Genomic DNA, 14,922 nt, shown 5'->3' with positions numbered 1-14,922 from the left:
CTTTCAGCTCCCCTTTCTTTCTTCTCTCTGGGAAACTCCAATGATAATAATGTTGGATCTTCAGTTATTGTCCTATAGGTCCCCATGGTTCTGGCTTCTTTTGTTGTTGCTGTTTCTCAGTATGTTCTCTCCATTGTTCAGACTGGCTAAATTCTATTGTCAGACCTCAAGTTCACTGGTAAAATCAAGTCATTTCCACTCTCACCATTGAGCCCCCAGTGGGTTTACTTGCTATTATAGCTTCCAGTTCTGTAATATCAACTTGGAAATTTTTGTAACTTCTATACCTTAACTGATATTTTCTATTTGCTCATTTGTCTCTAATAACTTATAATTGACTGCTGAAGCATTTTTATGTAGGTTCTTTAAAATCTTGATCAGGTAATTCTAACATCTAATTCATCTATCTCAGTGTTGGGATCATGTGATGGTCTCGTCTTGTTTAAGTTGTGATTTTACTGTTTCTTGGTATGATGAGTGAATTTTTTTTTTTACTGTATCCTGAACATTCTAGCTATATTGCATTATGAGAGTCTGGGTTCTATTTTTTTGTTGTTCTTGTTGTTTTGTTCTGTTATATGTATTTTTTTTAATTTATTTTTTATTTTCAGCATAACAGTATTCATTATTTTTGCACCACACCCAGTGCTCCATGCAATCCGTGCCCTCTATAATACCCACCACCTGGTACCCCAACCTCCCACTCCCCACCCCCCTTCAAACCCCTCAGATTGTTTTTCAGAGTCCATAGTCTCTCACGGTTCACCTCCCCTTCCAATTTCCCCCAGCTCCCTTCTCCTCTCTAACTCCCCTTGTCCTCCATGCTATTTGTTATGCTCCACAAATAAGTGAAACCATATGATAATTGACTCTCTCTGCTTGACTTATTTCACTCAGCATAATCTCTTCCAGTCCCGTCCATGTTGCTACAAAAGTTGGGTATTCATCCTTTCTGATGGAGGCATAATACTCCATAGTGTATATGGACCACATCTTTCTTATCTATTTGTCCGTTGAAGGGCATCTTGGTTCTTTCCACAGTTTGGCGACCATGGCCATTGCTGCTATAAATACTGGGGTACAGATGGCCCTTCTTTTCACTACATCTGTACCTTTGGGGTAAATACCCAGTAGTGCAATTGCAGGGTCATAGGGAAGTTCTATTTTTAATTTCTTGAGGAATCTCCACACTGTTCTCCAAAGAGGCGGCACCAACTTGCATTCCCACCAACAGTGGAAGAGGGTTCCCCTTACTCCACATCCCCTCCAACACATGTTGTTTCCTGTCTTGCTAATTTTGGCCATTCTAACTGGTGTAAGGTGATAACTCAATGTAGTTTTAATTTGAATCTCCCTGATGGCTAGTGATGATGAACATTTTTTCATGTGTCTGATAGCCATTTGTATGTCTTTATTAGAGAAGTGTCTGTCCACGTCTTCTGCCCATTTTTTGATATGTTTGCCTGTTTCATGTGTGTTGAGTTTGAGGAGTTCATTATAGATCCTGGATATCAACCTTTTGTCTGTACTGTCATTTGCAAATATCTTCTCCCATTCCGTGGGTTGCCTCTTTGTTTTCTTGACTATTTCCTTGGCTGTGCAGAAGTTTTTGATTTTGATGAAGTCCCAAAAGTTTATTTTCGCTTTTGTTTCCTTTGCCTTTGGAGACATATCGTGAAAGAAGTTGCTGTGGCTGATATCGAAGAGATTACTGCCTATGTTCTCCTCTAGGATTCTGATGGATTCCTGTCTCACATTGGGTTCTATTTTAAAACTTTTATTTTAGCTTGCAGTAACCCTGTTTAAATTTAGCATGTGAGACTTTAGTCCTACTTTTGTGGGCTCTTGCTCCAATGGCAATTTAATTTTCAGAGACTTTTTTATATTATTTTGGTCTTCTTTCAATCTGGTGTTGCTGGGGCTCCCACTAGTCTCTGCTGGTGCTGTCTAAGCAGGCAAAAGGAGTTTCCCCTAGTCAGACTGCCAGGTGTTTCTTGGTGCCTCTACAACTAGTGTCCCCTGTGTCACTAGGTAGCTTAGGAGGCATAGGAAGACAGTTTTCCTGGAATGAACCCCTTGCTCTGGCTGAGGTCTTCTTGCCTATTCTTCCCATACACTCTGATGCCTCTGTGCAGAGAAGAGTCTCAGATCTGTGGGGGAAAAGAGGCTTCCAAGACTAGGCCACTTGTGGCTGTATCTCTTTGGCTAGTCTTGACCACCTATTCCAGTGAACCTGTTTTTCTAGTATACTTTTTATACGTTTGGGGACTCTTGCAGCTATATTTTACTTTCTTTGGGGCACAACTGTGTATCTAGTGGATTTTTTTCCAGTTATTTTCATCAAGGCAGGCTGCCACAGTGTCAGGAGTTCAGGAATTGGAAGTTCAGTTCTCTTCATGCAGGCCAGTAATCTCTACTTTGTTCACAGTGAGAGATCCTAAGGGTAGGGAATCAGAGTACAGAGTAGCCCCAGATAGCACTGCCTCCTTTGGTCTTAATGTTCTTGAATGGGGGCTGAGAATCAGCTCTCCACTCAGAAAGGACCACAGTGGGGGTTACTCCCCTTTCACACTTCATTTATTTTTATTCTATTGGGTGTTAATGGAGGCTCAGCACCCTATCGACCCTCATTGGCAGCAGGGGGGGGGGAAGTAGAGCATTGTCTATCTGTAACTCACAATTCCTTTTTCTTTTTCACTGATGTTGAGTGTTTGTGGAAGTTCATCTCGTTGCTGAGTCCCACTGAGATGAGGGCTGAAGCAAAGTACAGTAGTGACTGGACCATCCTCACATTGCTTTGTTAAGTCTTAGAAATGCCTGGTGGGATAGAGACCCAGTTTGCCATCGGAATCCATGGTGGGAGAATCAGAGCACTGCTGTCTTCCACTGGAGAGGGGATAGACAATAAGCTTCCTTCTCAATCTTCTGATACTATCCTAGCATGGGAGTTAGAGCACCACCTACTCTATCAGGGTCTGGAAAATCAGCTTTCCATTCAGCCCTACTCACACTACTCAGACAGTGAGGGATGGAAGATTAGCTCTCTGGTCAGTTCCTTGATACTACCTGGCAGAGGGATCAGAGCACCATCGCTTACTTCCCAGTAGTGTGGAAAATCAGCTCTTTGTTCAGTTCCACTCAAATCTCAGGGAAAGGGGTGCAGTATTTCCATTGTCATATGACTGGATTATGGAAGATATTGCTTAAAAGGTTTTCTGGGGCACCTGAGTGGCTCAGTGGGTTAAGTCTATGCCTTCGGCTCAGGTCATGGTCTCAGGGTCCTGAGAATGAGCCCTGCATCAGGCTCTCTGCTCAGTGGGGAGCCTGCTCTCCCCAACCCTCTCTGCCTGCCTCTCTACTTGTGATCTCTCTGTCAAATAAATAAATAAAAATCTAAAAAAAGAAAACAAAAACGGTTTTCTGTTTTTAGGTCACCTTCTTCCCAGTCCTTTGACTAGAGAGAATAAGCTTTCCTTGGGTCTTTTTTTTTTTTTTTTTGTCTGTGTCTATTACAGATTCCAGGTTGGAGGGTTCAGCAGTGCCCTCTCTGGGATATATGGAAGGCATTAACAAATCCCCCAAGACTTATTGTCATATAATCCTTAAGTTCTGAGGCCCCCAGGAAGTCCTCCTTCTTCTTTTCACCTTTCAGAGTATTCCTATGCTTATTTGTTGTGTTATGTCCAGGACATTTTTTAGCTTAAGGTGTAGGACCTAGGAGGAATGGGACTATACCTTTGTTGTGGAAACTGGAAGTCCCTCCAGTAATTTATCTTATAATTATATGCAAATAACAAGGGGAAAAAAGCCTTACTTATCTACCCATGCAGTTACCACGTAGCTATCCATGAAGGTATCCTTCGGTTTTCATTCGTTAGTGTAGATCTGTATTTCCATCTGATATGCTTTTCCTTCTACCTGAAGTACTCACTTTAACATTTCTTATACTGCAGGTTTACTGGTGACGAGTTCTTTCATTTTTTGTGTATCTCTGAAGTCTTCATTCCACTTCCCTTTTTGAAAGATATTTTCAGGGTATAGATTCTACACAGAGCCTTTTTGTCTTCCAGTACTTTAAAAATATCATTCCGCTATATTTCCACATGCATTGTTTCTGATGAGAAATATGCTGCTAGTCTTACCTGTGTTCCTCTGTACCCATTTGTCTTCTTTCACCCTATTCGTTTAAGACTTTTCTCTTGTCATTACTTCTGAGAAGTTTAATTCTGATATGACTTGGTCTGATTTTCTTCATGTTTCTTATGCTTGGCATTCATTGTGTTTCTTGGGTCTGTAGGTTTATAGTTTCCAACTAAACTGGAAAAATTCTGGCACTATTGTTTCAATTACGTATTTACTAGCCTTCTTGAATTTTTCCATGGCTCACTTATGCCCTATTTTCTGCAGTTTTGTTTGCTTGTTTATTGTTTTAATTCTCTTCTCTGTGTTACATTTTGGATAGTTTCTATTGATGCCTTGCAGTTTACTAGTGTTTTGTTCTGCAATGTCTTACCTGTTGTTCCTCATATTCCATGTATTTTTTACCTCATATATTTTAGTTATCACCTCTAAAAATTTTATTTGTGACTTACTTATATCTTTCACGTCTCTTCCTTTATGAACACAGCAAACACAGCCACAATAACTGTTTTAATGCTCTAATACTAACATCTGAGTCAGCTATGCATATGTTTTAATTTTTCTGTTTGCTTTTTCTCATTATGGACCTGTATTTTCCTGCTTCTTTATATACCTGGTACTATTGATTGGATGTCAGAAATAGTCAATTTTACTTTTTTGGGTAATGGATATTTTTGCTTTCTTATATTTATTCTTGGGGGTTGTTCAGGGATGCAGGATATAGTTTGAGTCTGTCAGGTCTTCATTTAAGGTTTTCTAAGCAGACCTGGGGCAGCATTTGGTTGTCCATACTCCTGAGGCAAGACCCTTCTTTATACTCTACCTAATGCCTACTGGATGATGAGGTTTTCCAGTCTAGCTGGTGGGGTTATAGTCACTATTCCCTGCTCTGTGTAAGCTCAGAGAGGTCATTGTTCCCTCAATCCTTTCAAATGATTCATTCCCCAGACTCTGGTAGTTTCTTCAAATATAAGCACTGATTGATATTCTGGCTTGTCCTGGATTTAAAGTGACTCCACAGGACAGACAATAAGACAAAAAAAGTTCTCTAGAAGGGAAATCTTGAAATGTATTTCCTCAGGCCAAGATTACAGGACTGGAGAATATAATTTTATTTATTTTCTCCCATCAGCCTATTGGAATGAAATGCTTTATCAGATGGTCCCATGGTTATACAGTCTGAGAGGTCAGGAGACAACTACCTAGGATCTGAATTTTTCTTAGGTTTCCCACAAATCCCTGTAAACAGCAGTGGTTAACAAACTACAGGTAGGGACCTTCTGGTAATGCTTGTTAAAAACAGAGATTCCTAAATTTGGCAAAATGTTGATAATTATTGAATCTGAAAATGGGTACATGGGATGGGGTCCACATACTCTCCTACTTTTGAGTATGTTTGAAACTTTCCATAATAAAAAAAAACCTAGATGAAAACCAAAATATATTAATTAAGATTCCTGTGCCTCTATGCCTAAAGCCTAATTTAGCAGCTCTGAAGTATGACTCAGGAATCTGCATTTTCATAAATGCCTTAGTTCAGATGATCCTTGGACCACATTTTGTAGTACACACTTGGGTGATTTCATTTGCTCAACTTGCCTTTATGGTAGCAATTTTCTCAACTAAGTTATTGTCCACTGGCCTCCAGTCTGTAATGCCCAAATTAATGAATACTTGCTTATATTAAGATCTTACCTGAACAATCCCTGGAGGACACAGATCCTTACAGCCAAAATTATAAAAATGGAATTCTCCCCCAGTCAAAGAAGCAAGCTCACTCAAAAATCCATTTGCAATCTCATCATTGTAATTGAAGGAGATGGTGTAAATAGGAATTTTCTGAAAAACTTTGACTTGGTCTATAACCATTTCAGGTGGCTGAAATGATACATTTTGAGGGGGAAACAGGGAGATGGAAAGTGAGAGGAAGAGAAAGAAAAAATAAAAATGTGAAAATCCTTAGTATTTGCTAGAGACTGTGAGATTTTCAACTAGTAATTCCTTATACAGTGATGAATGGCTTCTTGGAAAGGTATCAATTCGATTCAATAAACAAAGCAAACACTGCCAGATGGTGAGAGTATGAAGACCAATGACTCAGCCCTTGCCTCTATGGGCTCACAAATTAGTTCAGAAACAATTCTTGAAGAAAGATGTGAATAACCAAATCACTCAATTTTAAGTGCACCTGAGCCTAGAGTTCATGCTTTTAAAGTGCTGAGCTATACTTTAGAGCACTGAAAGCATCAGTGGAACACATGGCTATTGGGATTCTACAGAGTGAAGTTACTGGATCTCAATATGGCTTCCCAAGCATCTACTTGAAAAGAGCATTTTCCAGCTTCAGGTAGATGATGGTCATTGTGTCTCCCAAGTGAAAGAAGAGAGAGTTATTGAGGCACTCTGCTGTGAGTATAACATAGCAGTTAATAATCCTCACAACAATCCTGTGAGGTAGTTAGAAAGATGGATAGTTGACTACTAATATAAATTCCTCTCATCCTTTTTTACTGTCAGAACCCTGGTTTTCTTTTCATGACAGCAATGTGCCTAGTGTAAAACAAACAAACAATACACACATAAAAACTCATCTTCTGACCCTCTTTTGCATCTAGAATTAGCCATCTGACCCAGTTCTGTCCACTGAGATACAGGCAGAAGTCCCAGGGAAGATATTCCTTTTCTCTAATAAAAAGGCAAAGATTTAGCAACAATGACAACAACCAATCTAATGTCCTTCCCCTTCCCATCCTCCATCCTGCTGGAAAATGGACACTGCCTAGAGATAGAGTAGCCATTTTGCAACAAGGAGGATAGAAATTATAAACAAAGATGGTGGAGAATGAACATAAAAAGAAGGTTATTTTTTTGGAGACCTCTTGAGTAGCTCTAGAACCTAGACTACCTACTGCTGGACTTCTTATTCATAGGACTATAAATCTCTCCATTGTTTCAGCCATCATTTGTCTGCTCCTCTACTTTTATCCCCAGTAATATACAACTTGGCCCAGTAGTTAAGGGCCCCACATACAGAAGAAGAAACTGAGACTCAGCAGGGCCATCAAGCTCTTAAGCCATAAGTCTGGAATTCAAAACCAATTTTTAGTATCAGAAGCAATGCCAGACTGTTTGTTCCCATCATTTGCAATAAAATAGTCTCTTGGTAAGGACTCTCAAGTAATGTTTATATCACCTAACCCTCAGGAAAGAAGAACTGATTAATTCCCCTGCCGTCTCTCCACCACACCATCAGCCGAGAGTTCTCAGCCAAGAACCTTCAGAAACTGCCTCTGATTGGCCTGCCCCCATTTCCTCTACGTTTCTCAGTGCCAGGAGACCCTCTTTGATTAACCCAACTTGCTGGTTCCTTCAGCCAGTTCCATTGTCCACTTATAGTTTCTATCATTTGGCCTTTAACCCTTCCTATATTTGGGTTATGTGTCCTGGAAAGGCAGAGTGAAAAGGGAGACACACACCACTGGCTGGCCTTGTGAAGCTCACACACTGCCCAGGAAGTGGTTGGTTAAGTGGTTCCCCAGGTTCTGGTCTCATTCTAGCCACCACTTACACACAGCTTCAGTCTCTGTGTCTGGCTCCAGCATTGAGACTGGCCCTACCCCTAAGCCACCTCCACCTCTCATCCTTTTTCTCTCCCCTCCCCTCTGGACATCAGCTGGTTTCTTTCTTTCTTATTTTTTTAAATGTTTAGTTAGCCAGCATATAGTACATCAATAGTTTTTGATGTAGTGTTCAATGATTCATTAGTTGCCTGTAACACCCAGTGCTCATCAGAACACATGCTTCTAACCAAATAGTAACCTAAATGAGCTGACCCCAACCAGCTTGTCAAATGCAAGCTGCCTCCTCTTCATTCAGTTTAGCTTCTATTTCTGAATACCTACTATGTATTGAGCACTAAGAGCTCTGCTCGTGCTGTCCACCTCTATCCTCTCTATAACCCTCTGAGGTGGGTGCTATTAGTGTCCTTGTTTCTTACCAGCGAATCCTGGCCACTTGCCCCTGATACCAGACTGGAGATACTAGCTCTAAATTCTGCTAATTCTATAGCCTTTAAGCCAGGAACTATTCTTATACTGACTTACAGCTGAGATATTTGGAAAGGGAAAGAAATTAACATTGATTTAATATTGGCTGTGGGTGCCAGGTACTGTGGGTAGCATTTTCATCTGTTCATATGCTACCTGACATTACTTCATATATTTACTCATTCATTGCCTATCTCCCTATAAAACATAAGCTTCTCTGAAGATAGGCACCTTGTTCATCTTGCTTACTACTGTATCCCAGACTGATAGCAGTGCCTGGCATATACAAGGTACTCAATAATCACTTGTGGAATGCATTCATGGGGACATCATCTCATTTACTCCAAGCAAATTTGTGAATAGGGAGTATTGGCTTTGAGCCACAGTAGAGAACTTGCCTGAGGTCATTCAGATGAACCGTGCTGGGGGTGAACTTCCAGCAGAGGTCTCTAGCTCCAAAACCATTTCTACCATTCCATACAGCTAGAGAGCACCCAGGCACGAAAAAGCCTGTTAGTGTATCATAGTGAGCCTCCCACATGCATCCAGCCTTAGGTAGTGTTTTCTAAACTGACATGATGTTCTCATACCCCGTGGTGTTAGAGAGCTGCACAGACAGTGGGGTTGTTGCACAAGCTCAATACCTACAGGGTAAAAGAGCCATTCCTGACCTCCTGCCTGTACCCCCTGCTCCCATGGATTCCTCTCCCGGTTTATGCCCTCACAGCTCTGAAGAGGAGGCTCAGCACATGGAAGAAAACCTGTTACGACAGCAGCCTTTGCTGATCCTGATTCCTCTAGTCACTTACTCTAGGAGCTTTGTTACTAGAAAGTAGTGGGTCTTCTCCTTGTGTAACTCCTAGACCACATTGAGGAAACCTTTCTCAGCCCAGGACTCCTTCATATGTTCCCCACAGAAGTCCCTTCCATCCCTAAATGAGGTCAAGCAGCATGCCTGAGAGACTCTCCCCAGTTCCCTCTTCTCTGAATCTGAACAAATGTGCATTTTCACTTTCTAAACAATGTGACCCTACCCTTTCACCACAAATGTCAACTTGGGGTGGGAAGAGAGGCAGGGATAGGTCCCCCTAACTCCTCTAACTTCTGAAGGAGGTTTGTCTGCACAGTGGCTCATCCTGTTTCTTCTCTGAGCTCCCCGCAGAGCTCATGTTAGGCTTTCCCCACTCATTTGTGTTTAGAACAGCATAGAAGCCTTCCTCAACCCCATTGTCTTGAGTCCTGCCAGGATAAGTTCCTAAATTCAAAGAAGCCCCAGAATGCAGCCCTGTGCTGAGCTGTGTCCATTCATACCTAGAGATGCCCACCAAAGGACACCTAGCAATTCTATTTTAATGACAACTAATATTACTAGAATTCTTTTAACTTGATTAATTTAAGACTTGTCTTGCTATATAATTCATCCCTGGACATTTAATAAACAAATAGTAAGCTGGTTATCTATGGAATTAAATCCTGAACCTCATTTTGGTGTGTCCTTTCAAGCAGAAAATTCTGCTGAGTATTGGGAATAAGAGCACCAGCCTTAACATATTCAGGTCCTACAAAGTCAGTCACAAGTTCAAAAAGAAATGGAGATTGAGTGATATGTGTTAATGTCCTCTACACAGAACATGAATATCAAATATTCATTTGCTTTTTGGAGAGAATCTGAGGGACAATGCAGAAAAAATGGACTGCACAGGAGAAAAGGTAGATATGAACACAAAATGCCTAACTAGGAGTTTATAAATTACTTTTCGGGTGGCCTGATATTTCTGATTCTGATTATCATCTGTTTCCATAGTTCTTCATCTTTAGGCGGACTATAGACCCTCTGGTGAAAGCTAGGGAGGGCTCTTCTTCCAGAGAAATGTACAAGTACATTTTGTATATACTCTCGGGAGATTCCAGACCCTCTGAAATACATGGTGGACTGTGAATCAAGAATCCTTCCCAATACACAGCTAATGGGAGTATTACTTGGTCCATCCCTTCTGGGGACTATTTAGCAGTACCTCTCAAAATGCATACCTTTGGACTAAGCCTACTTCTCAGAATTTATGCTACAGATAAACATATGCAAAACACATGTGCATAGTTATTTTGAGACATAGTGTATAACAGAAAGACTGAAAACAACCTCAATGTCCATCCCTAGGAATCCTAGGCAGCTATAAAAAATGAGGAAGTTCTTTATATATTAAGCAATTTCCAAGTCATATTGTTTTATAAATAAAGGTGCAGTATCATGTGTGTTATACACCATCATTTATTTATTTATAAAAGAGAGTATATAAAAATACATTTCTGTTTGCATAACAGTTTCTGAAAGAAGATCTAAGAAATTGGTAACACACATTGCCTCTTAGCTAGTGAACAGGACATTGGAGAGAGAATCTTCTCTGCATACCCTTTTGTACCTTTGTAATTTATACCATGTGAATGTATTACTATTCAAAAATTAAATAAAATTAACTTCCAAGTTAGAAGTTATATTAAATCTATATAATGGAATATGATATAGTCATTGAGAATGATGTTTTGGAAGAATTTCTCATGACTTGCAAAAAAATGCATATATTAGATGAAACAAGGGAGAACACAAAACTGAATTATGAGTGAGTTAAACTTTCTTCCTTTTTATGCTCATATGCTTATCTATATTTTGTAACTGACCTATAGTGCAAACAGTAAAATCAGTAAGAGTTCATTAAAAAAGTAAAAACCCCTTATACAAATGACTTTCAAATCAGAATCCCTACCCCCATCCTTCCCAAACACCAGCCCCTTATTTCAAGAGGTCTCTGGACATCCTTGAACTACAGGTGCTCAAACCTGACTTCGCTCACCAGGAACTCCCAAACACTGTTCCTTCTTTAAGTTTAAATTTAAATCAGTTACTAACATATTGTTATAAACTACAAATCAGTCACATTGTGATTCCTTCTTCTCTTTCTCCCATCTTCTCCTCACTCTGTCCTCCTCTGTTCCCAAACTGGTCACCAAGTCCTTTGATGTTACTCTATTATCTCATCTCTGAGGAGAGTCCTCTCTTCCACATTTCTGTTTCCTACCTGATGTGGGCCCTCACTAACTCCCTTCAAGAGTTAGTCTTTCCCTTGCACTCCTGAGGCACATTTCTGAAGTACAGGTGAATGGGACCACATGCCCCTGCTGAGTGCCACCCCCCGGGCCCCCACTGTGGTAAAGCCCGCCCACTCATTCCAGGTGGCCATCAATGATTATTTCCCCCAACCGAACCTTCCAGCCTCAACCCCAACACTCTTCTGTCATTGCCCTTGCTCTCAGATTGCTTCTCTGGGCAGTCCACATATTTCCACACCTCTGTTTCTTCTGCCCAGGATACTAGTCATCTCCTCTGTTTAGAAAATCCGTTCTCCTCTTTCCAGACACAGCTCAAATGTCCCCTCCTCAGTGGAACCTTCCCCAGCCTTCCCCCCATCTTTTTTTTTTTTTTTTGAGAATATTCTTTGTGAACTAATATTCAAATATCTTCTCTTTTTTTTAATTTTTAATTTTTTATAAACATATATTTTTATCCCCAGGGGTACAGGTCTGTGAATTGCCAGGTTTACACACTTCATAGCACTCACCAAAGCACATACAGTCCCCAATGTCCATAACCCCACCCCGCTTCTCCCAACCCTCCTCCCCCCAGCAGCTCTGTTCTCAGACATCTCACAGCACAGACAGCCCCACACCCTGTGTCAGATCAGAGTTAACCACACAAGTCTAGCATATCCTCTGAAGTGTAAATGCCCTTAAGGCAGGGGTAAAATACCATTCATGTTTGTAGCCTCAAACCTTGGCACCACACAAGGAACATAAGCAAGGCACAATAAATTGCTTTTGAATAGAAAGCATAGTGAAGTTGATAGGAAAATCATTCAAAATAAAACTTCACTTTACAAAAAAACAAACTTCACTTTACATATAATTTCTCTGCCATAAATCTCATGCTGTAATAAAATCCAGTTGCTTTACTATTTAAGCCTTGGACCATCTGACGCAGGGTATTTTACAATACTTGCCTAGCACTCTTCACATGCAAACATCTCAAAACGAAGGATGCAAGTTGATACTAATTCACTTTAGCGGTTAATTTACATTGTACTGGCCTGCAAATCCCTATGTTTATTCAATGCCCACAGCATTAGTCTTCCATTCACAAAGCTCAAAAGAAGATGAACAGACTCCACTAAAACTTTTCAAATATTTTCCAGTCAGGCTAAGCAAAACAAAGAACATTTCACTAGAAAGGCATGCTTTTGTTTGAATGATTACGAAGTTAAAACCAAGGACATTGTGCAGTGACATGTTTAGATTTGGAGTCCCCAGAGGAAAAAAAAAATCAAAAAGAATCTCCTTACTCTTAGTTTGTAACCAGTCCTCAATGGAAAGGTGGAGATCTCCTTTCATGGGGTTGATCTCCAGGCCTGTGGGTGTGTGGCGCCTCAAGACAACACTTGATGTCACATAAATTCCCCCTCTGCATTTCAGCAGACAAAGGCATTCCTCAGTGTATTTTTTCACCTCAGTTCTGGGTCCCCAGGCCAAGGAAACATCTTTCAACAGTTTTTCAAGCTGTTTCAAGCAGTTGAAAATGTCCCTCAAACCCATTCTCGGCATTTACTTTCAGGGCACTGGTGAATCCCTTTTTGTTCCCAATCTTGGTAAGTACCTGATCAGGTCTCCCATCTGTCAAAAGGTAGATTACTTGTGTTTCTTCATCAGCAAAAGCAATTTGCAAGGCATGCAGGGTGTTTGTGGAACTTCCAATCTACAAAGGAGACAGAGAGAGTTACTTGAATCTCCAGAAAACTCTCACAAACAAGTTATTTTCTGCTTCCAAAAAAAATAAAATAAAAAAGAAAGAAAAATGCCTGTGAAATAAAGATAAAATTATATTGAAGTAATAATTTAAACCCAGTAATTCCAAGGAGCCAAATCCTTGGGCGTGCCAAAAAGCCTCTATCTAGACAATTCCAGGGCTACTAGAAGCCAGGACTACGGACTTCCTGTCCTGATGACATAGTTCTTAATTAACTATCTTTGTAAGGCACTCAGTCAGTTACTGTTCATGTGGCTGTCAACAGTTTAAACATAGAGTCTGAATACAAGCCTGGCAGGACAGACCAGGATTTATTCAAATGTGAGCATGGTAACATCAGCCATCTGGGGTATAGCAAAGAAACTGTTTAAGTTTTTAAAACTCCTGCAGTTTCTGCCCAGGGCTACAGAGTGCTGGCCAGAGTGTCACTATCAAACTTATAACAAAAAGAAGCCAAAAGAACAACAACACATCATTGCCTTTTGTTACACTCCTCAGAGTGCTCAGGTCACAGGGTGACCAGCTGGCCCCAAGCGTGAGGAGAGATAGACGTGTGCAGGGACCAGTGAGATGTAAGCACAGGCTCCTGGGACGAGATGCAGGGGACATTAGGTCAGAAGAGCTTGCCTGCGGTGATTGGTGAACTGGTGGAGGCTAGCTGGCTATATACTGGTGAGAAGGTAAAGGTCTGCAGGTCACAAGCAGAGGGGAAATCTGCATTCTCTTGAAGGCATTTTCACCACAAAGCCCACAGGCACTCACAGAAAAGATTGGCCCAAGAAAGTCTCCTTCATGGAGCAGAACTGGGGAAGAAGAGTTCCATAGGAACCCTTATGCTCCATCTCACCTTCAGAATAAAAGCTCTAATGAGTGAATGTGTGGGATGAGGGATGTAAGGGGGAGGGAGGCAACAAACACAGTCAGCTTTAGGGCTCTGGTGAAAATCCAGAACAGAGGAGGGAAGGAAAGGGGGAAAAACCAAATCTTCCACACCTAGAAAAGGAGCCCGGCTAGATGCTGGGCTCAGAACTACTAAGTGGGACAGACCCCTAAGTCTCTGAGACTGCAGTCCCCCTAAAATGAAGGCTCAGAGAACACACACTCCACCCTTCCCCTACGAACACTGACCAGCAAGGAACATATAAAGAGACAGACTCTGTCTGAGGCCCAGTGTGAAGGGAAAATTAAAATCTGAGGGTAGATCAGACACTAAAGGACAAGCCTCTAAAATGTCATCCCCCACCCTACTAAGCCTGAGTACCACCCCAAGAATGTGAGGGCAGGTGCACTGAAGTTAACAGGAACAAACAGACCGCAAACCCAGCCCAGCTCTGGATCAGATTAAGTTTATGCCTCTCCCCCCAAAATGAAACGTATGCTCATTTCCAGACGTGAATAACATTTATCTCAGTATCTATATACTACACATGATGTCTAGCTTTTAAGAACAACAAAAAATGAACACCCTAAGCAGAAAGAAACAACATACTACCAAGATACAAAAGTAGTCATCAGAAACAAATTCAGGTGACACCGATGCTGAAACTATGTGAAAGAAAATTTAAAATAACTGTGATTAATACATTAACATTTCTAATGGCAAAGGTGAACAATGCTGGAGACCAGATGGGCAATTTCTGTAGAGGGATGGGAACCTGAAGAAATAACTGAAAGAAAACATTAAAAATCAAAACCACAGTAATGCAGATGAATACAATAAATCAGAACAGAAACGAGCATCAAAGGGCTGTGGGATGATATCAAATGGTCTGACATGTACATAATTGGAAACACAACAAAGAAAACAGGATAGTAGAAATAACTGAAAAAAGGAATGGCTGAGAATTTTCTCAAAACAATGACCGACATAAACACATGGACCCA

At 40.9% G+C, this 14,922-nt stretch overlaps 1 protein-coding gene across 2 annotated transcripts in view; it reads right to left on the bottom strand.

Moving 5' to 3' along the window:
• Window positions 1–14,922, bottom strand: part of VWA3B (von Willebrand factor A domain containing 3B) — a 216,163-nt gene that overhangs the window by 102,690 nt on the left and 98,551 nt on the right. For both annotated transcript variants that reach the window (XM_044263854.1, XM_044263855.1), the window contains exons 10-11: window positions 12,889–12,987; window positions 5,836–6,018 (exon numbers count right to left, since the gene is read on the bottom strand). In XM_044263854.1, coding sequence (XP_044119789.1) covers window positions 5,836–6,018; window positions 12,889–12,987 — 282 coding nt within the window. The remainder of the gene's footprint in view (window positions 1–5,835; window positions 6,019–12,888; window positions 12,988–14,922) is intronic.

This window comes from Neovison vison, chromosome 8, assembly GCF_020171115.1.
Source record: "Neovison vison isolate M4711 chromosome 8, ASM_NN_V1, whole genome shotgun sequence".
Classification (NCBI taxonomy): domain Eukaryota; kingdom Metazoa; phylum Chordata; class Mammalia; order Carnivora; family Mustelidae; genus Neogale; species Neogale vison.
This window is presented reverse-complemented; position numbering and strand designations above follow the sequence as displayed.